The 25,579-nt window shown below is 39.7% G+C and overlaps 2 protein-coding genes across 6 annotated transcripts in view; one reads left to right on the top strand and one right to left on the bottom strand.

The window, feature by feature from the left end:
* The window catches only part of MMS22L (MMS22 like, DNA repair protein), a 143,101-nt gene extending 142,273 nt beyond the window's left edge, over positions 1–828 (top strand). The window contains exon 26 of the transcript XR_006279874.1: positions 818–828. The gene's annotated coding sequence lies outside the window, so the exon portion shown is untranslated. The remainder of the gene's footprint in view (positions 1–817) is intronic.
* Positions 383–25,579, bottom strand: part of KLHL32 (kelch like family member 32) — a 195,435-nt gene continuing 170,238 nt past the window's right edge. For 2 of the 5 annotated variants that reach the window (XM_043510674.1, XM_038395707.2), the window contains exons 2-5: positions 14,909–14,967; positions 11,663–11,855; positions 9,224–9,318; positions 2,963–4,438 (exon numbers count right to left, since the gene is read on the bottom strand). In XM_043510674.1, coding sequence (XP_043366609.1) covers positions 4,277–4,438; positions 9,224–9,318; positions 11,663–11,855; positions 14,909–14,929 — 471 coding nt within the window. In that variant the 5' untranslated portion in view covers positions 14,930–14,967 and the 3' untranslated portion in view covers positions 2,963–4,276. Of the gene's footprint in view, positions 4,439–9,223; positions 9,319–11,662; positions 11,856–14,908; positions 14,968–25,579 lie in introns of those variants that run through there. The other 3 variants (XM_038395698.2, XR_005291949.2, XR_006279876.1) reach the window with 3 other exon arrangements.

Below are 25,579 nucleotides of genomic sequence, written 5' to 3'. Positions count from 1 at the left end.
TGCTGTAGAAAGTAAAGTTGATATCACTGTTCTTTCATTTGTGTCAAACCAGTGTCTTAGCACTATGCTCAGGAATCAGATAAGCCACACGAGATGGCTGAATTTCAGTCACTGGTGATGTAGTGCCTAAATGTACAACTGATAAAACACCTCCATATCCTTTGGGACAAAATGCACTATATAAAAGGTAAATATTACTCTTTATGTGTGTGACTTAAAAAGTAGACCACAGGATATAAGTATTAGATGATCCATTACAGCTCAAGATCTTGTGACTCAAAGATCTATTTCCAGATGCTAGCAGATTTAGTCAATAAAAATAAGAAAATGAGTAGTACCCACATGGCCTGTATCCCAACAATATATAGCCCCACTACTGAATTATTCGGTCTTACCGCTATTTTCCCTTATTAAGCTGGTGAAGAGGCTTGAGTGAGTTGTTATTGCTTGAGATCTTGTCCATTACTCCACACTCTTTTCTCCAGTTGGAAGCCCAAGCGAATTATGTTACCATCAGCTTTCCCACTGTTTTCTTCTTTCACTCATAGAGTAGACTGGCCATGTAAAAAACATTCTTTTCCTTTTCTGGTCCAAAAGTAAAGTGACAACTTAAGGCTCTATCAAAAAATAGCAGTTGGACATATCTTCTATTAGACCGCAGTGTCAAAACTGGTGACTTGGCAAGAATGGATGCTGGGTTTGATTCACTCCAAGATTTGCGTTGGCAGAAGATTTGGTAAATTTCACACCACTGAAGTCTCTGTGGAGGCTGGGCCTATGGAAGGCACCCACATCAAGGAGCCTGCAGCCCATCCAGCCTCAGAAATGGGTGGCACTAGTTAGGGATGTGCTGATTCAATTGCATCCACTGCATAGCCTCCGCCAGCAGGACTTCTACAGAGCTCCAGTTGCTAGTCAAAGCTGCCTTCTCCAAACCATCACCTGTTCACCCCCATTCCTGCCAAGAGCACAGTATACCCCGCTGGCACCAGGGAGCGCCTCTTTGCATAATCTCTCACTTGGTAAAAGATAGATGGCACTCCCTAACTTTAGGCACTGAAAAGCAGAATTCTTCCTCCCTCTTGGAGTCAGGTGTAAGTCTGCATGTTCTATAACTGAAGCTGCAAATAGTACAGCATGCAGAAGGTATAGGGGACTAGAAAACATAATTTATGAGGAGAGGCTGAAGGAACTGGGATTATTTAGGCTGCAGAAGAGACGAATGAGGGGGGATTTGATAGCTGCTTTCAACTGCCTGAAAGGGGGTTTCAAAGAGGATGGATCTAGACTGTTCTTAGTGGTAGCAGATGACAGAACGAGGAGTAATGGTCTCAAATTGCAATGGGGGAGGTTCAGTTTGGATATTAGGAAAAACTTTTTCATTAGGAGGGTGGTGAAGCACTGGAATGGGTTACCTAGGGAGGTGGTGGAATCTCCTTCCTTAGAGGTTTTTAAGGTCAGGCTTGACAAAGCCCTGGCTGGGATGGTTTAGTTTGGGGATTGGTCCTGCTTCGAGCAAGGGGTTGGACTAGATGACCTCCTGAGGTCCCTTCCAACCCTGATATTCTATGATTCTATGAAGATAAGTGATCAACATGAAAGATGTCTCTGATTGCTGGAGCTGAATCCTGACACTAACTGAAGCATAGGCTATATTCTCTGGCTCTGGAATTCTAAAACTAATGTAATGCAGTTGCACAGCTGTTTAAAACTGCTATTCACCAGGATAGACGATGATTACAACCAGAGCAGTAAAAGTGTCGAAAGACCAGAGCAAATGTGATAACTTTTTCTTGCCCTATACTCTCCTGCCTGTCAGTCCTTGAACTGTATGGCACATGCATCTTTGCATAAGGAAACTAATGCCACTCCAAGTTCTAGAAACTTTCTACATAGCCTGCTGCCCTGGGTAAATGGACAGTTAAAAAAATGGTAATCCTCTGTCCTCCTGAAAGAAACCTTTTAACTATAACTTCACAGCTGTGGCTAGCCGACCATATGGGGGACTGGTGAGTGTACTGGGGTTTACAGAAATTAAAATACCAAAACAAGAAAACGAGTTGTATAAATGCAGAAAATATCCTGGGAACTTTTGTCTGTCTCAGTGCTTTACAAACTTCAATAAGTTTTCCCAACAGCAGTGAAATGGGTAGTATTATATACACCTTTTCCAGATGGGGAAAATCATTCTAGAGGTTGATGACTCATTCATATGCAAAATCAGTATCAGAAGCTGTGGGCCCTGACTCTCAGACCCCTGCTCCCATCACTTAGGTCACGCTGCCTAGAGACTAAAACACTTGATGCTGCTGGAAAATACAAACAACTCAGGATCCTGGAAATTTCAAATACAAAGCAAGGCATAAACCCCATATACTATGTAGGGAGATTACTTTCTAAAGTCAGAGTAAGTTTTCAAGAATTCCTGTTCTGTATTGAGAAACTAAGAAATGCCTCCGGATGCTGGTCTGCAGGAGACCAGAGAAAAGCAAAATAAAAAATTCAGTGACCTTCGAGACCCATGAGCCATGCAGTTCTACATACAATTAGGGGGGAAAATATCGATCTAAATTTCCTCACAGCTGAGTCTTCATGGAAAGAAAGTATTGTCAGTGCTCAGATAATCATTCCGAGTGACAAATATGCAGTTAGATCTCTTCTACCCTGTATACCTTTAAGTTGTCTAGGACAATTGACAAAACAATTTTTGATACAAAATCTATGCTGACACATTGAAAAGGTGAAGTTTCCTAAGGACAACTCCAAGAAGAAAAATCAGATGGGATAAGTGGAACTTCCTTTTATCATTAACAGTAGCCCTGAAAAGAATTACCATCTGTATGATCAAATTTATTTGACTCAGTAACAGTTCTCATTGGACTAAGAGCAAAATACTCCTCTCCAAAAATGCACTGGGTATTCCTTGATGCTATTCTGGACTTGAAATTACCATGAATAGCAACAGGAATTCTATGTTCTGAGATCTGTTCAAATAGTATGGTGGTGTGGGACCTATAAGTACATAGATCAGAGAAATGCATTGTGGCCGCAGGTCATCAACTGAGAGGTTTAATAGTATTCTTCTTGGTTAATATTTACGAACACCCATGTCACATATATGCAAATAAATGGCAAAAACATCAAAAAAAGGGCAGGGGTCACAATAGCCAGAGAAAACCAGAATATAATGGTTTGGTTTTATTATTATAAATTGTACATATGCCTGGAGTATTGCATGGGGACACTATATAAATTGAAAGAATAAATAAAGTATTGACTTTATTATACACCGATTTAGCCTCTAGAAGCCAGTGATTTGTGGTACCATATGTTGAACAAAATGAGACTGTTCACTGAGAATTGTAAATATGGTAACCCTTTACAAACTGGCTACTAAAAATATGAAGTAAATGGTGCATTTTAATTATATAGTAAAGAGGTTATTTCCAATCATTAAAAGATTGCAGGTATCAGGAAGAACTGATCATCTGATAGAAGATAACATTTAAAAGTAGACCTTGGTAAATAAAGATAATTTTGTATATCAATTTCTTCGACAAGCAGGTTCAATACAGTGTTGTACAGTAATAGCCACTGAAACCTCAGTCCTGTATTTGTATGAGATGCAAAAAATCAGTTTCTTGGTAGCTGCCCATAATACATTTAAAGGGGGAACGGGTTTGGTTGGTTTTTTTTGCTTTATTATGTTTCACGCTATCTAAATTTCCAATAAAGTTTTGTTAAATGAGAAACTTTAGTGGTGAAGAAGTTGGGAACTGAAGGTCAGTGCATTTATCCTTTTTGCCACAGGTACCTAGGAAGTTGAATAATTTAGCATAATAGAATATTGTCCTTGTTAAGCTTATAAACATTGTATTATATTGTCTTTGAACAGGGCCACTGGCAATCCATTTAATGTGCAGACCCCAAGGAACAATAGGCCAGGCAGGATGCTGAGTGCACTCAGAATGCCTTTCAAAGATGTATAAAGAACTTAAATAGAGGCAGGTAACAAGTTGTCACCCAGAGAAAATGGCAAATGGGGTGGTATGAAGTGTAAGTTCCTAGTTTGGGCCAGAGAGAAATTGCAGACTGAGGTGTGGAGCTTTTAGTGAAAAAAAATTTCATTTTTTGCCTATTGTTATTTGACTTTAAGACAAATATGTAGAAGATAAAGAAGCATTTTATTCATTGCATTTCAATTGATCCAAAAGTGAAATTGCTGTATGCAGCACTTTTCCCCCCTTTTGCTTTTATGGATGGTGTATTCTTTTTCTCACATAGTGCCAATCCTGTGGTGAGGCACTTGTAAAGTCTGGAGGTTGGGGCATGTGAAATAGGGAGCTGGAAGGAAGCATGCTGCTATTCCATTAGAAGCAAAAGGAAGTGTAGGCCCGTAGAATACTTCTTCGTTCCCTTCCTTGCTAATATCCAGCACCTGCAGGACCAAAATGCTGAAAATAATATTTCAAGGATCACAGAAGAAATAGGCAACAAATCTGCTGGCACATATTGTATACACTTATTAATTCCAAGGAAATGCAGTTTCAGTTCAATGGTTTTTATTTAGGGATCAAGTGATGTATTAATGTCCATATCACCAAAATCTTATCCTAACCGTCACTTAATAGCAAATGGTAAAATTTGATCCCACTTACTAGCTCTACACTTGCATGGTTGCACATGTAGAACTCTGCACTGAAACGCTAAACCATTACTACGAAGTATGAATCATTTATCAAACTGGTATTTAGAGGAGTGAGGGAACTCAGGGCCAGCTGAATGACAGAGTAAATGAATGACACTTTTCCAGAGAAAAGTGCTTTTCTTCAGAAAGAGGGAACAGCATACTGAATTTGAAAATAGAAGGGCTTATAGTGCTGGTTAAAGCTAGGCAGTGTGCCAGCAACTGAGAGCATATGTAGTCAACACTTACAGCTCTGCCAAAGCACTTTCTCATTTGTTATATTTTTTTCTTCTAGGCCCAGGTCTCTCTTGGGCAGACTGCCAATTCTGAGACGGTTCTGTGATGTGGGGAAACGTCCATGCAAAAGCAGGATCCAAAATACATTTTCACTTCCCATAGAGTAGTATTAAAACAGAGATGAAATAATACTCAAAAGGTCCCACAGATTATGAACAAGTGTGTTTGTTAGTACTTTTCCCAACTTGATATTGTGCTGTTTGTTACATTTTGTGCACTGTACAGTGTTCCTATCCAAGCCATTGTGAATTAATTTTCCATTTACAATTGACCAAATAAATTAAGTTACCCCACTCAACTTGTCATCACTGATAGTTCTACAGCTGGGGCACTGCATCACTCAGACAAATGAAAATAAGTCACCTAAAGCCCAGTGGTAAGTATATATAGAGCCCTGTGTGGATACAAATTTATATCCATGTATGTGGATAGCTGCAGATATAAATCAGTATCCGTGGAACTTCAGGGCTCTCCTGGGAACTGCAGTGGAGAAAGCAGCAGAACTTGGGCCTGCCACTCCCAGGAGCCAGCGCTGGCAGCTCTTCCAGCACGGCTATACTGCCCGCAGCCCTGTCCCCAGCTCTGCCCCCATCCCTTTCACGCAACTGTCTGGGGGTGTGCACACCGCTTGAACACAAGAGCACGACCAGGGACAGCTGCTGATGAGCCTGATGTCCGGCCCAGTGGGCGGGACTGGGGGCAGTACAGCTGTACCAGAAGAGCTGCCGGCATGGGGCACTGGCTCCTGGGAGCGGCGGCTCCACGTTCAGCTCCTTTCGCCGCTGTGGTTCCCTTGGAGAGCCCTGTGGTTCCGTGGAGGCCAATTTATATCCGCAGATATAAATTTGTATCCACACAGAGTGTGAGTGAGTGAGTGTGTGTGAAATGACCTTACTAGATGTCGGAGAATAGAAAATTACATTAGGGTCATAGAAGCAACAAGGGAGAAAACAGTGGGGGAACTGCTCAACATTTTAGATGTCTATACACAAATACAAGGAATATGGGGAAGACCTGGAAGTATTAGTATATAAGAAATTACATCTTAAGTGGCATCATGAAACTTGGTGGGATAAATTGTGTGACTAGAATACTGAGGGGTATAGCTTGTTCACAAAGTACAGGCAGGGGAAAAAGGGAGGAGGTGTTGCATTATACATCAAGAATATATATACTTGTTCTGAGATCCAGAAGGAGGTGACTGGCAGACCAGCTGAATGTCTCTGGATGAAGATAAAAGTGTATGTGGGGGGAAACCAGGGGCAACATCATGTAGGAGTCTACTGTCAAGAAGAGGTATATAAGGAATTTCTAGTAAAAATAACAAATATCCAAAACAAGACTTGGTAGTAATGTGGGATTTTAACTATCCAGCCATCTATTGGAAAAGTAGTATGGCAAAACAAAATGTCCAATAAGTTCTTCAAATGTATTAGGGACAGTATTGTTTCTGAAGATGAAGAAAATAACAAGGTGAGGAACTGAGGCAAATCTGAAGGTGGAAGGCAATTTGGATGAAAGTAATTGTGCAATTACAGATTTAATGATTATAGGGAAAGGAAGGAGTGGGAGCAGCAGAATAAAGATATTGGACTCCACCAAATTTAAAACTGATAGGGAAATATATGGGAAGAAAATGTAAGGGAACAAGTTGTTTAGGAGAACTGACAGTTTCTCAGAGACAATATTAAAGGTGCAGCAGCAAACTATTCTGAGGAGAAGGAAAGATAGGGAGAACAGTAAGATGCTGATACGGCTCCATCAAAAGCTCTTTAATGATCTGCAAATTAAAAAGGAATCCTACAAAAAGTGGAAACAGCGACAAATTGCTAAGGATCAGTCCAAAACAATAGCACAAGCATGTAGGGACAAAATCAGAAAGGCTAAGAAACAAAATAAGTTACACCTAGCACAGGACATCAAAGGCAATAAGAAGAGGTTCTATAAATACATAAGAGCAAGAGAAAGGATGAAGGAAAATGTAGTTCCACTACTTAGCACAGGAAAACTATTAAGAGATGACCTCAAGAAGGTGGAGGTGTTTCATATCTGTTTAGTTTCACTCTTTCTTAAAAGATAATGGTGACTGAATACTCAACACAATTAAAATTAACAAGGTGAAAGGAATACAAGCCAAAATAGGGAAAGAACAGGTTGAAGAATATTTTGATAAGTTAGATGTATTCACTTCAACAGATCCTGACAAAAATCACCCTTAGGTACATAAGGAACTAGCCGAACGAATGTCAGAATGGTTAGCGATTATCTTTAAGAACGCATAGAGGACAAGTGAGGTCCCAGAGGACTGGAAAAGGGCAAACATAGCACCAAACTTTAAAAAAAAAAAAAAAAGGAACAAAGAGGACTCAAAGAATTACAGACCAGTCGGCCTAACTTCACTACCCGGAAAGATACTGCAATAAACTATTAAACAATCAATTTGTAAGCATCTAGAGGATAATAAGGTGATAAGTAATGGCCAACATGGATTTGTGAAGAACTAATTTTGCCAGTCTAATCTACTTTCCTTCTTTGACAGGGTTATTGGCCCAGGGTCCAGGATGTTGTAGACATTATGTATTTTGATTTTGAGACAGTCCCACCTGACATTCTCATAAGTAGAGAATTGTGGTCTAGATGAAATTACTATAAGGTGGGTGCAAAACTGGTAGAAAGAACGTACTAAAAGAGTAATTAACAATGCTTCACTGTCAAAACTGTGAGGATGTATTTAGCGGAGTCCCACAGAGGCTTGTCCTGGGTGTGGTACTATTTAATATTTTCATAAATGACTTGAATGGAGAGTACACTTATAAAATTTGTGGATAACACCAAGCTGGGAGGGTTGGCAGACAGTATTAGAATTCAAAATGATCTTTATAAATTGGATAATTGGTCCAAAATCAACAAGATGGAATTCAATAAAGGAGAGTTCAAAGTACTACACTTAAGGAAAAATCAAATGAAATACAAATGGGGAATAACTGGCTAAGTAGTAATATTTCTAAAAAAGGATCTGGGAGTTATTGGATGAGCCAACAATGTGATGCAGTTGTGAAAAAAGTTAATATCATTCTGGGGTGTATTAACAGGAGAGTAGTATGACACGGGGCATGTTGTGTAACACATGGAAAGTAACCATCCTGGTCTGCTCAGCACTGGTGAGGCCTCAGCTGGAGTACTGTGTCCAGTTCTGGCTGCCACATTTTAGAAAAGATGTGGACAATTTGGAGGGTCAAGAGGAGAGCAACAAATGACAAAAGGTTTAGAATAACTGGGCATGTTTAGTTTTGAGGAAAGAAGACTGAGAGGGTCCTGATAATAAGTTTCAAATGCATTAAGGGCTGTTATAAAGAGGATGGTGATCAGTGTCTCCATGTCCACTGAAGCTAGGACAAGAAGTAATGGGCTTAATCTGGAGCAAGGGCAATTTCAGTTAGATATTAGGAAAGTTTTCTAACTTTAAGGATAGTTAAGTACTGGAATAGGCTTCCAAAAGAGATGGGATCTCCATCACTGGAGGTTTTTAAAAACAGTTTAGACAAACATCTGTCTGGGATCGTCCTGCCTAGATGACCTCCTGAGGTTCCTTCCAGCCCTATATTTCTGTGATTCTATAATCCCACTTTCACAGGTTATTTACAGCTTTGGGGATCTATGAAAGGCCAAGGATCAAGAGTGCAGTTGCTGTTATGATGGACTCTAGAGCAGCAGAAGATTTTACTGGAGAACCTAGTACCAATGGCAAAGCTATCAGCGGAACTTTAAAACATGCTCCAAAGTAATGAACACATGCACAACTAAGGCAGGTTGCGGTGTTCCAGCCAAAATTTTGACCTAGATCAATTACTGGTTATTTCTGGCCTCTTTATGGAAAATGAGAGGGCTGAAAAATTAATAGAACATTCCCCCTCCATTTAGACACTTTAAGTGTCATGGCACCTGGTAACATGCAAGTTTTTTTTTTTAAACCCAAATCTTGTCAAGAGAGGACTTGCCCAGTCTATAGTCCCAGAAAATTTTTTGCAGAAATATTAAATCTAATTGCTAACCTGGAAATCTATTAATATCCACAACATTTCCCAGGTATGTTTTAGAGATTCAGTGACTGCATAAGAATCATCCCTAATCTCTTTCTCTCGCCACTTCAAATAAATTTTGCTTTTTGATAACAGCTATGCAAAAAGGACCCTTGCAGAAACATTTGAGGAGACTTCAAAAGAAACCTAAATCTCTCACCTGGATACATGCTAAAGGCTCATTTGTCCAAATAGAATAGCCGCCAACTAAATATATTCTTCCACTGTGGACAGCAACGCCAGATTCATTCTGACCTAAAGCAAAAAGGAAATCGAAAGCACTTGCATCTTTTAACTAACTCTGTTAGCATCAAAAGTTAGAGATTTTGTTCATGAGATGCACATAGATTTGCTGTAACATGACAGTTTCAGAACTACCAATTCCTGGCAGTTAAAGTGGAGATAAGGGCTTATCACGTACTATCCCCAGGAATGCAATTTGAGTGCTATCCTGAAGGACAGAGATGATGCCAAAAACCACACACTGCAAGCCAGGTTAGTAACACTTGAATAGGGAACAGACTGCAAAGTTTAAAATGTATTAAAGAAAAGTATAGTTTATAAACATTCTTTTCAGTAGTGTAAGAAATAGTAGATACTAATACATCTCTGAAAGAGGAATTAAGCCTCTTGTGCATGTATCTACAACTATACGTGTGTGTGTATTCCATACGTTTAATATAAACATACTACTCTAATAAGATACACTGTTAGACCAATGAAGCCAAACTGGCACCTGTGCAGACCTCTTGAATTTTACGGGGTTAGATGGATACAGCTAAAAGCAGCAGTTGTTACTATTTTAAATAGGAAAAGCCTGTTTAAGGAATCTGCTCATGTTAATGACATTCTAGAAAAATGTAAACACTGTTTAAAACTCTGTGTCCCATCACCAAGCACAGCTCTAAGTGGAATCCTTAGTGGCAGTCTCAACAGAAAGCCTGAGCACTGAAGGCACAGAGAGGAAAAAGTATCCTCATCCTTGGAACCATTCCTTAAACATCAGGTTTGAAGCACAAGCCCTGCTACTGATCCCATTGACTTCAGAGGTGCTCAGGCACATCCGAAGTGAGGAAGCCCGCATTGCCACTGCTCCTGTTGTGCTGCCTATTCTGTGCAAAACCAAAGTGTTTCTTTGCCAGAGGCTGTCAATCCTGCATCTTTAAAAGCATTGAAGGGGGGAGAGAAAGGATGGAAAGGAAACTTAATTTAAAACAAAGTTTAGTCCCTCCCCTGTTTTACCAGTTCCAGGTATCTATCGATAAGAGAGAACATCCTTTCACTCAATTAAGTCTAGCATTTTGATTCCCTGACTCAGCCACCAAACAGCCAGACGTGTATTATTTATGTCTTTGCTTCCAGAAGTAGTAACTTCAAAGTGATACTTAAAAGAATGATGTTGACATCAGGCTGGCCCTTAAAGCAACCTAGGAATCCCTGAAGATGGGATTTGGTGACCACGGTGTTTTACTCCCTTCCCTCAACTTAACCAATTTCGCAAACTCCCTGTTCTCGCTGCTGCTCAGCCTTTAGCTCCTGAATACTTTGCCTCATTTGCTGGGCTGCACCAAGAAAGTTGTTGTGGTGCCTATACAAAGGCAAGAGCAACAACCGAGCAAGATTCTAGGACGCTTACAGCTGACTGAGCAGATGCAAGAACCAGCATTTGGGTGGGCAGAAACTCTGCAGCTGAAGGAACAGTTGTTCAAGTCAGGCCAATGATTGAATGACCTCAGCATTCCTGCAGTAAGGTTCTGGAGATGCCTCTTTCAATGCGGCTCCCTAGGCAGCTGCCACTGGTTTACTCCTGGGACAATTACTTGCCTAGCATAATGTTGGACTGTCTCTCCCTGCTGTTTATAGTCAATAGTATTTCTGAAAGGCACATCACACAGTCATGATGCTAGGTAATGTGTATGACAGAGGTAAATGAGGTGCACTGCTTTGCTAGCTGTTACTGCAATGATCCCTCAAGCTACTCAAGAGGAAGTTTGCAAATCCAGCAGCCGTCAATGCTAATCTACTCATCTCTGATTTGATTTAGTTCTAATAAATAAACTCCTTTCTGGCATCCTGTTAAGACGCTATTATATAGTAATAAGTATGGGACTGTTATGCATCTCCATAAATACTCTGAACACCCCCACCAGCAGCAGACCCTATAAAACTACACTTTCAAGGAGTGCACGGTATAGTTGAATTGCCTTTGTGTACTCAAAAAAGTGAGATATTTCCATTGGTGCAATTAAGCACCTAGTGAAAGGGGAAATAAGATTTAATCATTTTATTATTTTGATTGTTTAATTAAACCCCTTTTAGTTGCATCATTTTGAAAATGTAGCCTGCAGTGCTCCAAAAGAACACTCTTAAATTTTTGTGCCTGATTCTCTTCTCTCTTAGAGCAGCAAGGCAATGACTCCTGTTGACATCAACGGGCTTTGCATCGGTTGCTAAATCAGGAGTGATTCCACTGAAGTCAGTGGAGGTCCACCTTTGTAAAAGTGCTGTAAGGGAGGAGAATTAGGCTCGTAAAACAAAACAAAACACAAAACCCTCCCACAACATTGCTTTCATTGTACTTTTCATGAAAAAGACTTGCCTGTCAACATGTTGAAGCTGCAGCGCGTCCATTGGTCGGTGTCTATGTTATAAGAGTCTATGTGGCGTACAAGAATCCGATCATTATTGTAGTCTAAATCATTCCCACCTAAAACATAAAGCCTCCTTTGGACAGCAGCCATGGAATGGTACACTCTCCTCTGTAACATGGGGCTTCGGCTTATCCACTTATTCTAGAAACGTAAACAAAGAAAAACTAGTCTCAGGCTCAGCAGTCCTTGGAGACTTGTAAGTGCTACGAGTGTCACATATCCCTCTTCCTAGCCACAAATCTTGCGTAAATATATTGCTAAATTTGAATGTTACTTAGAACAGCTGGTCAATTGATTGGACTCCAACATCCACACCATAGCTGGCAATCGTTGTAGCTCTATATTTTAATATTTATCTTTTGGGAGAATTCAAAGGTTCTTTTCCACTTCTTTAGAATGTAGCCATGTGGTAAATGTTGTCTTTGGTTATACTTCAGGCATTGTTGGTTTGATAGGATAAGAGGACAGATGAAAGACACAACCAAATGTTGATTTCTTAAGTGTAACTGAAACATGAAAATGGTGATGCGACAGGAGCACAAGTGAGCCAGGGACTCTTCTCCCATGGATACGACACAGTATTTCCACCCCCCCCCCCCAACATTCACTTTTTCATCTACTCTCCTTTGATCCTTTATTTAGAATATATTGAAAAAAATCTTCTTTCATGACATATGGTAAATCTGAATTACTCATGGACAGATTTTAATCAAGGGATAGATTCCAAGCAAGAGTGTAGATTACATTTATAATTTTCATCTGGTGCAATATAATATTAAAATAAGTGTATCTGTGCTGAAAAAGTCATGAGAATATTTCTGAAAGACTAAAAGTTTCAGACGTTGTTCTCTCCTGTCCCGGTTTAAAAAAAAGAAAGAAAGCGGTGCTGACGTGCTTCAGTAAGAAAGTATTAGGTCTCTCCTCTGTAAATCGCACTGAAACCTGGAACAGGGAGCTATATCAGGGCTAGAAGAGGGGTTTTTCCCCCCTCCATTCAGAGACTTATTTGATTTTTATCTTTAGGAAGCAAAGGAACAGGAAAAAAAAATCTCATAGCATCTTACCAGAGTATTTGTACATTCCATTTTGTTTTCTTCATCCCTCCGTATTTTGATTGAATCATTTATATAAGAAAAATGGTTTTGAATATTTATTAACCAGGAAGGAGGCACTGCAGGAGTTTTACTACTTTTTTAAGGGTAAAAAGACATGAAACTTTAAGAGTCAGAAAACAACTGCTCCAGCTACCTTGAACAGTGAAACAACCTGCTACAAAAGGTCTAATTTATTAGTGGGGGAAGTTAGAACAATTAGTCTGTGGGGTAATTCCTTATATTAAATACCCTGTAACTTGGTAACTCAATAGCCTCTGACAGTGGCCTCCACAGTATATAGCTATTCATTACAATATATAATATTTGAATATTAGGAATTAATTTTTGCATTAGCAGTCCAGTCCCTTGACTCAAGACTATAGACACCATCTGCTTTGCAAAGCCTGCCTGCATCCCCTGATTATATCTTTAGCTTCCTCCACTGCAGTGCCTGCCAGGTGAGCCACCAAGCACTGCAAAGGCAAAGAAACAGAGGGGCCTGGTGGGGTCATTCCTAATAAGCCAGCGTGTGAATACTAATCAGTGGTGGGGAAGCAGAGGTCACCCCAGTCTGCGTGTTGGCAGGTAGCTGTGTGCTCTGTGGCAGATGGCAGGCATTATCGACTCTCCACAAAGGCCTAGCATAGAAACAAGCACTACTGCTGAATGATAGAGTTATTGAGATTCTGTGCAAGATGCAAGCAGATGTGATGTTTTCCAGTACCCACCGTAAACAATATGCCAGCAGAATTTTTAAAAAGAGCATGTGTGTACAAACATGAAGCAGACCTCATTTAAAGAATGCTAACACATTCTTCCTCTTTAACTATTTGTGTATCAGACTTGGTCTCCTGCAATAAGCAAGTTATGCTGAAGTAGCCAAGCCACAGATATTTTAGGGTGCGTCTGCTGAGATAACTGAGCAACTAAGGAATCTAGGCAAAGCATGCACAACACAAAAAGGAGGCAATGTATGTAAATATGATGTACAAATCACAAGCAAAATAAGACTGTAGCCTGTGATCACTATGGACACAGATTTATAACAGAACCTCTGTTTGTATAATCAATAATGACATATTGTGCCCTTTAAAAGAAACTGTTAACAGTGATTCCTGTAGCCAAATTCTGCTCTTGGATATAGACGTGGTGCTCCCCATAAAATCACTGGGAGTCACATGTAAGTATCTGTTGGCAGAATTTGGCTTTAAATATAAAACTCAAAGCCCCTATCCAGCAATCAGAAGTCAATATCGTTCTATAGGAGCATGAAAGTCCACTCATGTTGATGTGACTGCAGGATTAGGATGTTTGTTTCCCTAATAAAGGAGGAAAGGACATATTACCATGTCCCAGTGCTCTGAAGTTGTTACTAGAGAATTTTAACCTAAACAAAACACATACATAATGTATGACCAAATTCATAAAAGATATTTTTGGTGCTCAGATAATAAAGTGATAGGCACTTTAGCAATATCAAAAATGGTCAGATTTCTTCCTCTTTCTCTTTTTTTTTTTTTTACAAAAATATCTATTTTAATCAACTGCTTTGCAATAAATCAGTTTAACAGATCATTGATTGGAAGTGTAGGTCCAAAATTATGTTTTTGTGGTAAATGAAAATTTTACAAACCCTAATATTAATAGAAATAGTTTCATGTTCACGAAAACACTTTTGTTTGGTTTTACACATTTCCATGCTGCATGTGGAGCAGAAATATCGCAACACTGGGCTACCACTGGAGAACCAGTATGTGAAACTGACTAATTTATTTGCATTGTCCAAGGCTAATGGTTTGCAAAAAGCAAAGAAGCGGAATAAATGGTGATAAATACAGTAGATTTTTAACATGTTTTCAGTGTTGCTAATCTAAAATGCTTCCAGTAACCCAGTTAAAGAATATTATTTTTTTAAACAGTGGCCCTTATTCTCTGTTACTCTGTACATGTATACTCATTTACAACAATGGAAAGTAGGTGTAAAACACTAGCAGTTTGAATTGGCAGTATTTTTGATCTGCCAGTATTCTTTAATATACATTTGTTACATACCTTGTTCATTCAAACATATAAGCAAACATCTACAACACAAAAACTCACCTGCTTAGGATCATAGACCATTAGCCTGTTCTGGTATTGTGCAGTATTTGTTACTCCTCCTACAAGATATTTTACATGGGTTAAAATGTTTTCATGAGTACCAAAAAGGATTAAGACCTTAGTAAAGCAAATCAAGCACATTTAGGACTATAATTTTATATATCACAGTATTAAATCTACAACATAATTATATTACATATTACCAGTTTTACTTTCACACAGTTAGACCTTTTGATTTAGTTAATAACTAGCACAGCTGATCCATGTTGCCAGAATACAAGGCAAAACAGCGACAAACAAATAAACAATTGATCTCTCTGTGTAAAGCTAATTCATTGGGCTAAAACATGACACAATAATATTATTTGTTTAGTACACTGACCAGTCTTCAAATGTGCTAAGGACTATTATAAAGAGCATGGTTCAATTGTTCTCCATGTCCATTGAAAGCAGGACAAGGAGTAATCCGCTTAATTTGCAGCAAGGGAGATTTAGGTTAGTTATTACAACAACCTTTCTAACTATAAGGACAGTTAAATTCTGGAATAGGCTTCCGTGGGAGTTTATGGAATCCCTGTCATTGGAGATTTAGACAAGAACAGGTTAGACAATCACCTGGCAGGGGTGACCTAGGTTTACTTGGTCCTGCCTCAGTGCCGGGGGCTGAACTAGATGCCCTCTCAAGGTCCCTCCCAGCTCTACATTTCTGTGATTCCATGTGCTCAACCCTGTTCAAGAGACAAAGATAAATAATAATAATAATAATAATCCCTAGCACTTATATAGCACTTTTAGTCAGTAGATCTCAAAGTGACTTATGAAAGAGGTCAATATCATTATACCCATTTTACAGATGGGAAAACGAGGCACAGAGAGGTGAAATGACTAGACTGTCCCTGCTCCAAGGAGTATGTAATCTAAGAGGCAGTCAAAGAGAAGAGAGGACCTATGGAGTAAACCACAGGACAGGAGAAAATTTAGGAGTTGGAGGTGGGGATTAGAACTGCAACCAAACAGGAATGGCACTATGGGGCATCATTTTCATTCAGAAACATTGGGCTGAATCTTAGAACAACAATCACTTTCACATATAATTATGAAAGAAAAACAAAATGGGATTTGTATTTAGGAAGAGAATATCTTGTTCATAGAAGTAGCCATGTGAATAACTAGCATATGTATGCTGTGGGCTCCTTCAACAATGGTTAAGTCTGAAACACCATTAACCATTGCCAAGAAGCATATCCAAATACTGCATCCTGGTTGCTTAGCTGTCAACATAATTTACAAACAAAGATGAAAGGTACCTTCAAAATGCCTAGGATAGTTTATTTGGCCCAAATTGATGCATCAGATCAATGATTTGATATATGATCACCCTGTGCTCTCTTGGTTTTAAATGTTCATCCTCATAGTCCCCGATGCTGTAATCTGATCCACACAGGTGAAGCCCTTCACACACTCACATCCTTGGGACGCCTTGAAGACTGGATTGCAGCATCAGAGCCTTAGGAAATTCTTTGTGTCAGCGACAATCCTCAACTGTGCAGAGCATGGAGGAGAGAAAGTGGTCTCTAAACTGATTTTTGGATTAGCGGGAGGGTGGGGTAGATCAGCCTTCAATGCAAGTCACAGCAGCCACAGACGTGCTCTAATTTATGATGGGCTAAACTAGACCCAAGGGGCCAGTCATGCACTGCACTTCAGCTCCACCTCCTCTTATCCTGCTAACCCTGAAATGACCCTAGGGTTGAGATAGTGGCCAGGAGGACTGGCCAGAGAATTCTCCCATGCTGCAGTAATCCTCAATTGCTCTTTGAAGCACTCTGGTGACACAAAGTGACCTTAATGGGGCCCAGGATCTGACCATATGTCTTCCTATAGGCAGAGTACACTGTTACCTTTAAAAAATCATAATTAATAAATCATTTGCCAATATCTGCTTCCGGGCTGCTCATCAGAAAGCTATAATCATATTTCCCCTTGACCTCTAACCTCACCTTCCCTTTCATTTTTTTAAATCTAATACTTAAAGGTAATGTCCAAAATAGAGCGATTTCCAGATATTTTGTATGTAGATACTTAGAAACTTTATAGCGACATCTATATTGTCTCCATAATTTTGTTAATCTCAAGATTTCATCATGCCCAGCTGTGATTATTTTTTAATATCCTGGGTTAACAAATCTAACTTCACCTAAGTAAAAGTCAGTATTTATTATACTACATCCTATGGTCTAGAATACAGGCAGCAACAATATTACATCTGGTAATGGAAAAAAGCAAGCTACATCCTACAAAGTCAACAGCACAAACAATTCATAGGAAAAGCCTCCCATTCAATGTCTTGCAGTTCCAGACATTTTTACACATATAGGAGAAACAAAGGACAAATCTATTAAAGCAAATTGCCCTTTACTGCTAGGTGATAACACAGATTTATATTACAGCTATGTTTTGAGGTGCCAATACCATTGTGCTAGGCACTGTACACGCATGTAATACCATGTGATCCTTGCTCTGAAGAGTTTACAATCTAAACAGACAAGCCAGACACAGGGTGTTATTTCAAAACATTTCCACCATGCTAAGATGTTGCCATTTATTGTCTATCACAACTTCTGTAGATTACATATGCAACAATATGCATAGGCAAATTCGGATTATTCCCCTTCCTAACCTCAGGATACATTATGTAGCTCTGTGTTGTTGTACATACTTGTATACTGTCAACTGTACGTACAGCTACACAATGATCTTTTTCATAATTCAATTTCTTTTGCATATTTCTTTTCTCTTGTACAGTAATATTTAGAAATGAGATGCCAGATTACTATTTTGAAACATACAAATCAGTTATTTTGCTGATTCCCTCTAAATGTTAAACTACAGGAGGTATATCAGAAACATAATGCTGGGCCTCTTACCAAGTCACTCTTAAGAAAGAAAAGCCTGGAAACTGTTTTGTTTTTGTTTTGTTTGGTGGAGGGGTTGCTTCCTAGTAAAATAATTCATAGATAATCAAAGAAATAAAAACCATTTATTTTCCCCATAAAAAGCCCCTCATACCAAGTACTGTACACAGCCTACATTTTTCCTGCAATACTACTCAGCGGTGGTGTTTTATCATTACATTCCTTTCACATGCCGCTCTTTACTTTTAGATTAATCTGCCAAAATGAGATGCTAAGGATTTGCATACAGATTTGACTACACAAAAATAGATATGGAATTAATAATAGTCTCTATATGTTTTAATTTCTTCTAGACTGGAGTACCCTTGCCTCCAGCAGTATTCTTGGCTTTGAAAGTCATCAAGCTGATTTGTCTGCTCTTAGGTTATGATGCCACATGCTGCTACACTGTCCCCTGCAATCAAAGTGCTTGCATAGATAGATTCCATGCCTTCCCCTAACAAGTATATTTTATAGATTGGCAGTTTTGATCTCCCTCCCCAGGGGGATAATCTGCATCTTAACAGCTTTCTTTAGATACATCTGTCATTAAATATGCCATCTTATATCAGCATCAGTTTTCAAAACCAAGTTTCTCCTAACTTGGAAGTGCTATAATGAAAATTTAAAATTTTCTGCCAAAATTCCAATGCAACAAATCTGAAAGTGTCCTCTTGACCTACTGCTTTAAAAATACTCACGGTGAAAAGGAAGGGGGAGGGAAAGGGAAAAAAAGAAAATGTCTCTTAAAAAAACAACACAATAGGGAAAAATAAAAGTGTAAATGGTACCAACAAGAATAGCTGTTTCCCTTGTAAAAAATGGAATTTCTTAAAACTTTTCTGCATTATTCTAAGATACAGGGATACGCAAGTGATAATATCTCTAGAGAGGTGCATTTAAAAACAAAATCCATCGTATTAAATTCAAGTGTCAAGCCATAGCAACTATGCTGTAGTAACTGGCTTACGTGAGAAGAAAGTCTTGGTGTGAATTATTACAAAATTTACAGTTTGGGAAGTCCAGCCAGCATTTCCCAAACATCAGGCACTAAATAATAGTAGTACATTAAATTCATTGCACTTTGACAGCCGTGATTTGATTTTGGGACCCATAGCTTCAATGAAGAGAGGCATTCCTCCCTGGTGACCTCCCCATGACAGCACAATGCCCAGATCTTCCTGCTGAAGGTGACAGAAGGTGAAAAGGGGGAGTCCTACCAGTGTTAACTCCATACACCTGTCAAGGTCCTTGTACTGCATTTATCAATATTGTCTAACTCCTGAGCAGATTTCAAAGTGGAAATCCATGCTGGGCCTGCCGGAGGAATGGTGCAATACAGCAGGTAATTCCCAACTCAATCCACCCAAAAATCCTAACCACACAATTCAGATCTCATATGCCCACCTACACAAAGAAGTTTCTGGAGAAGACGAGAGGCTTGCCACAGAACCACTTTCACTGCCCTAGCCTACATGGGGAAGACACTTTGTTCCCCTGTAGACCATGAAATGATTTGTAAATTGCACTGAATAATTTCATCCTGCAGCGCTTACTCAAGCAAGCCTCATAGAAATGTGTGTGGGTTTTTGTTTTTTCGCTGTAATAAGGCTTGTACAATCAGATCCAAAGAGCAGAATATTATCCACAATAGATATGTCCTAGGTGCAAAAACCATCACATGGCAGGGGGAATGAAATACAATCAAAGTCCCAGAGAAAGTATCACAAACCCATTTGAAGTCCCTGAGAGCTGAATTTTGTATTTGAATCTGAATTGAATTGAATTTGGCTGGGAGATGTGTAAAATCACATGCTGGCAAAGAGCTCCCGTGTGCATTTATTCCAGCAAGTATATGGAATATATGGTATTCATGAAATGTACCCCAGGATACACGCTGCTATTTTCAGGAAGGAATAACCTTCTTCTCTTCCAGTTCTGTACCAGGAACCGCGGCCAATGGAAGCTGCAGGGGAAGCACCGGCAGTGCACAGATCCCCCTGGTCCCTCCACCTAGGAGCCGGACATGCTGGCCACTTCCGGGAGCCACCTGAGGTAAGCACCTCCTGGCCAGAGCCACACCCTGAATCCCCTCCCGCACCCCAACTCCTTGTCCTAGCCCTGAGCCTCCACCCATACCCCTCCTGCAGCTCTGAGCCCCCTCCCAGAACCCAACACCACACTCTCTTCCACACCCTAACCCCTTACCCCAGTCCTGAGCCCCCTCCTGGAGCCTGCACCCTCTCTTGCACCCAAACCCCCACCCCAGCCCTGAGCCCCCTCCTGGACCCCAAACCCCTCATCCCTAGCCCCATCCAGAGACCTCCCCCACAGCTGGAGCCCTGAGCCCCCCCACACTCTGAACCTCACAGTCCCAGCTCCACCCAAGACTGCATACCCCCCTGCCAGAGCCCTCACCCCTTCCTGCATTTCAACCCCCCTCGACCCCAGCCCAGAGCCCGCTCCCATACTCCAAACCGCTCAGCCACAGCCCTCAGAGCCCCTCCTGCACCCCAAGTCCCTCATCCCCAACTCCTCCCTCACAGACAGAGCCCTCACCCCCTCCTGCACCGCAACCCACTGCCCCCAGCCCAGTGAAAGTGAGTGAGGTTGGGGGACAGCAAGCAATGGAGGGAAGATGGAATGAACAGGGGGCAGGGCCTCAGGACAGGGGGTGGGACAAGGTGTTTGGTTTTGTGTGATTAGAACATTGGCAACCCTAGCTGCTGTTCATATTTTTCCCTAAAGCAGCAGAAAAAAATTGGCCAAGGTTTTGAATAGTAGCAATGAAACCCCAGGAGTCTCTGCTCAGATTTCAAATCAGTTGCAACTTGGAAAGACAATGGGCAGCAACAAAGACACCAAAGAGCCCTGTCTGCAAGACAAGTAAACAAAACTACAATGGTTTGCACTCTGTTCATGTTTGAAAGATTTTGTTGGCAATCATAGGGTCTAGATACATAAGTGTCATCAATGTTTATTTTAATGTAATTTTTTTTTTTTTTTTTTTTTAGGAAAAGCTTATGCTGGCCAAATTTTCAAACTTAGGCCCAAATATTTAAAGGCGACTCCCATGCGAGTTAGGCACCTAAATATCCTGGAGATCTGACCTTTGTGCCTGAAGTTAAGTATGGATTTAGATAACTAGGCAACTAAATAGAAATGGCCTGATTTCCACAGGTGCTGAGCACCCACAGCTCCCACAGAAATGAACAGGAGATGCAGCTACTCAGCATCTATGAACACCAGACCACTTATTTAATCACCTAGTTTTAGGCACCTACATTTGAAGTTTTTGGCCATTCTCCTGATTGCGCTTGCTCTGAAACCTTATTATTGACTATTGGAAAGTGGATTTTTCAAACACCAAGTACTAATATTTTAGAATAGCAAAATATGTTCTCTGCACTATCCTCCCACTCCTTCTGCATCTATGCAGAGAGCACTATTATCTAGCCACAAGAGATTAATTAATAGTAGAAAACTGACTAAAGTTATGGATAGTATCTATACACTACCTTTAAAAATACTAATATTTTCAATGTACATGTCCCACTTATTATCCTGCCTGTCCATAACATAGATCAATACAATACTAAATGGATTTGTATCATATGCTTTAGTAATTCATAAGATGTCATAATCTAGCAAATCAAAAATACACAGAGTACTCTCTCAGAAAGACAGAAATTAGATATAAAAGAGAAGCCCTATCTAGTTCATCCTACTGCCAGTACCTTGCTCCTTACTGTGACTATACTGTACCATCCATTTTGCAGCAGAAACTCCACTGATATCAATATCAAATACAGATGGCATGATCTGATCCCATATATTTTCTGTTGATTAGTCCAATTTTCAGTGGCTCAAGCAAATGGGGCATCTACCAGATTTCTTGGAAGGCTATTCTACAGTCTGATTAATGTATTTTATACATATATTTAAATACTCTACTACACTGATTTATCCTTATTTATTTCATTTAAGATATAAATACATATTTAATCCTGTCTATTGGGCACATTGTGTTCAAAATGCTTCAGCATAATTATCGATTTTCCTTTACTTAGCTTATCTTGATGGCTTAAACATTGCTTTTAACTGCTCCACTGTTCAGCTAAATTCTGAATTGGATATTCACTGTCGTATGCAATGGGTAAGGTAAACCTTTAAATGGGTCTGTCTCTAGCTCTTATTTTCTACACAAGCCTGGGTAAACTTATTCTCCCACTAGGCCTAGTGTGGCCAGTTTTGGAAGCCATCAGAAATGTAAACTGTGGGGAGAAATAACTAAGGGCGGAAAGGGAGCATGTCATACCTGCCTACACTGACACTATGTCTGGAACAGCACCAGGGCTTAACACACATAAATCACAACTGGCAGATCAGAAGTTGGGTAGTTCATAACTTAAGTTAGTATACAACAGTAAGATGTTGCACTATTAAGTGCTGCATACTGTTCTTCCATGATCTCTGACATCCTATGATGCCTCTATCTCCAGTCCCTTTATACATGATGTTCATGAGTATGTATGTACATATACTAGCCACCTGCTATAACTGCTTCCCTGCTTTTCTTTCTTTCTTAATGTCAAAAGCCCCCATCCTGCATTATGATCCATGTAGGCAGACTGCTGCACCCACATAGAGTCCTGTTGACCTCACTGACTTGCCCAAGAAGATTACCCTGCAGGATTGAGACATAAATACATAACGTTATGTTGCATTCACATAGTACCGTCTCTCCAGAGGGATCTCAGAGCACCCTGTAATACATACACTTCTAGGGTGAAGGATGGCAATCAATGAATGCCTTACATGAAAACTAGACCAGCTTATTCTTGACTTCCCTGAAAAATATTACACACTTTACAACCTTCCATGACCTATTTCTTAATAAATAGCAATATTTTTCAGAAAAGCTATGTAAACACCCTTAAACTTTCAAAATAACTGTCAGGAAAATCAATATGAAGGTTGATGACACACTGTCCTTAATTCACACCACCGTGCATGGATAAAATAACATATATTGGACTGAGTTAAGAATGGTTTGCTAGTTTGAAAATTGAAGTGCTTTACTTTCATCCATTTGGGTCATAAAATTGAGATTCTTAGATTCCAAGGCAAGCTGGGACTATTGTGATCTAGTCTGACCTCCTGTACAACACAGGTCATAGAACTTCCCCAAAATAATTCCTAGAGCAAATCTTTCAGAAAAACATCCAATCTTGATGTTAAAATTGTGAATGATGGAGAATTCGCCACGACCTTTGGGAAATTATTACAGTGGGTAATTGCTCTCACTGTTAAAAGTTTACAGTTTATCTCCAGTCTGAATTTGGATAGCTTCAACTTCCAACCATCAGATCATGTTAGACCTTTCTCTGCTAGACTGAAGAGCCCATTATTAAATATTTGTGCCCCACGTAGGTACTTTTAGATCGGGGTCAGCAACCTTTCAGAAGTGGTGTACTGAGTCTTCATTTATTCACTCTAATTTAAGGTTTTGCATGGCAGTAATACATTTTAATATTTTTAGAAGGCTCTTTCTATAAGTCTATAACATATAAAAAGAAAAGGAGTACTAGTGGCACCTTAGAGACTAACAAATTTATTTGAGCATAAGCTCAAATAATCCGATGAAGTGAGCTGTAGCTCATGAAAGCTTATGCTCAAATAAATTTGTTAGTCTCTAAGATGCCACAAGTACTCCTTTTCTTTTTGCGAATACAGACTAACACGGCTGCTACTCTGAAACCTATAATATATAACTAAACTACTGTTGTATGTAAAGTAAATAAGGTTTTTAAAATGTTTACAAAGCTTCATTTAAAATTTAATTAAAATGCGGAGCCCCCCAGACCGGTGGCTAGGACCCGGACAGTGTGAGTGCCACTGAAAATCAGCTCGCATGCCTCCTTCGGCACGCGTGCCATAGGTTGCCTACCCCTGTTTTAGACTGTATTCAACTCACCCCTTAACCTTTTCTTTGTTAAGCTAAATAGGTTGAGCTCCTTGAGTCTGTCGCTCAAGGCAGAGTCATGTATCTTCTCTGAACTCTCCCCAATTTTCAACATCCTTCTTGAATTATGGCATCCGAACTGGACACAGTATTCCAGCACTGGTCACATAAGTGCCAAAGACAGACATAAAATAACCTCTCTACTCCGAAGAAATATTTCCCTGTTTATGCATACAAAGATTGTATTAGCTGTCTTGGCCACAGCATCGCACTGGAACTCATGTTCAATAGATTATACACCACAACCCTCAAATCTTTTTCAGTCACAGCCCCCAGTATAGTGTCCCCCATCCTGTAAATACGTTCCATATAGTTTGTTCCTAGATGTATACATTTGCTTGTATTAAAACACACATAGTTTGCTTGTGCCCAGTTTACCAAGCAATCCACATTGCTCTGTTTCAGTGACCTGTTCTCTTCATTATTTACCACTCCCCAAATTTTGTATCATTTGCACTTTAATCAATGATTATTTAATGTTTTCTACCAAGTCATTGATAAAAATGTTAAATAGCATAGGGCCAAGAACAGATCCCTGTGAGAGTCTGCTGGCAACATATCCACTTGATGATGATTCCTGATTTCTATTTAATGTGTGCCATATTACTTTGATATTGTTCTATTTTTTTAATCAAAATGTTATGCAATACCAATTCAAACACCTTATGTATATACCTTGAGTATATTTTACATCAACACTATGACCTTTATCAACCAAACTTGTAACTCATCAAAAAAAGATATCATAGTAGTTGGACAGGTTCTATTTTCCATAAACCCATTGTGATTGGAATTAATTATATTAATCTCCTTTGATTATTTAATACTCTAGTCCTGTAGCAGCAACTACATTATCTTGCCTGGGATCAGTGTCAGACTGACAGGCCTATAATTACTCAGGTTATCCCATTTACTGACACTTGACCACAGCATGGATATAGTGGGGAGGGAGGGGTTGTTTATTTTTTGTTTTTTTAAAGTGAATATGCAGCATTTTTAATCTTGTATCTGTCAGCAAATAGATTACCATTTTGATTCACTGTGATTTATGAATCATGATTGGAGGTACCACATACGGTACAAAACATTGAAGCCGGACATAGTTAGTAGAGAGAAAAGTACTGTACAAGTATTATGCTGCTTCTCTCAGAGTACATCTACACTATCTGCCGGATCGGCAGGTAGTGATCAATCTATTGGGGATCGATTTATTGCATCTAGTGTACTCCACCGCAGCAAGAGGCAGAAGCAGAGTTGCCGGGGGAGTGGTGGCAGTCAACCCCACGCAGTGAGGACGCGAGGTAAGTCGACCTAAGATACGTCGACTTCAGCTACGCTATTCTCGTAGCTGAAGTTGTGTATCTTAGGTCGATCCTCCCCGCCCCCCAGTGTAGACCAGGCCTCATTTTCCTATGGTTTTAGAAGAATTTAGTATGGATAAGTAAAACAGTGATACTCAGACTTCAGTAGTTCAGGTGCCAAATTAGCAATCAACATTACCCAGAAGAGCCACAGTAGTGTGAATTAATTGTTTCATTTAAAATATTATGTAGTATATATATTATTCTCACAGCAAAATGACTCACCAAATATCATTATTTTATCAACTACAATTGGTTAATAACATAGGAAAAAGCATCCTGATTAGTTAATAATTCAGTCACACAGTGTTTTAATATCATGTGTTGCAAA

Source organism: Dermochelys coriacea, chromosome 3 (genome assembly GCF_009764565.3).
Source record: "Dermochelys coriacea isolate rDerCor1 chromosome 3, rDerCor1.pri.v4, whole genome shotgun sequence".
NCBI lineage: Eukaryota > Metazoa > Chordata > Testudines > Dermochelyidae > Dermochelys > Dermochelys coriacea.
Note: the sequence above shows the minus strand (reverse complement) of the source record. Positions and strands in the feature narration are given on the sequence as shown.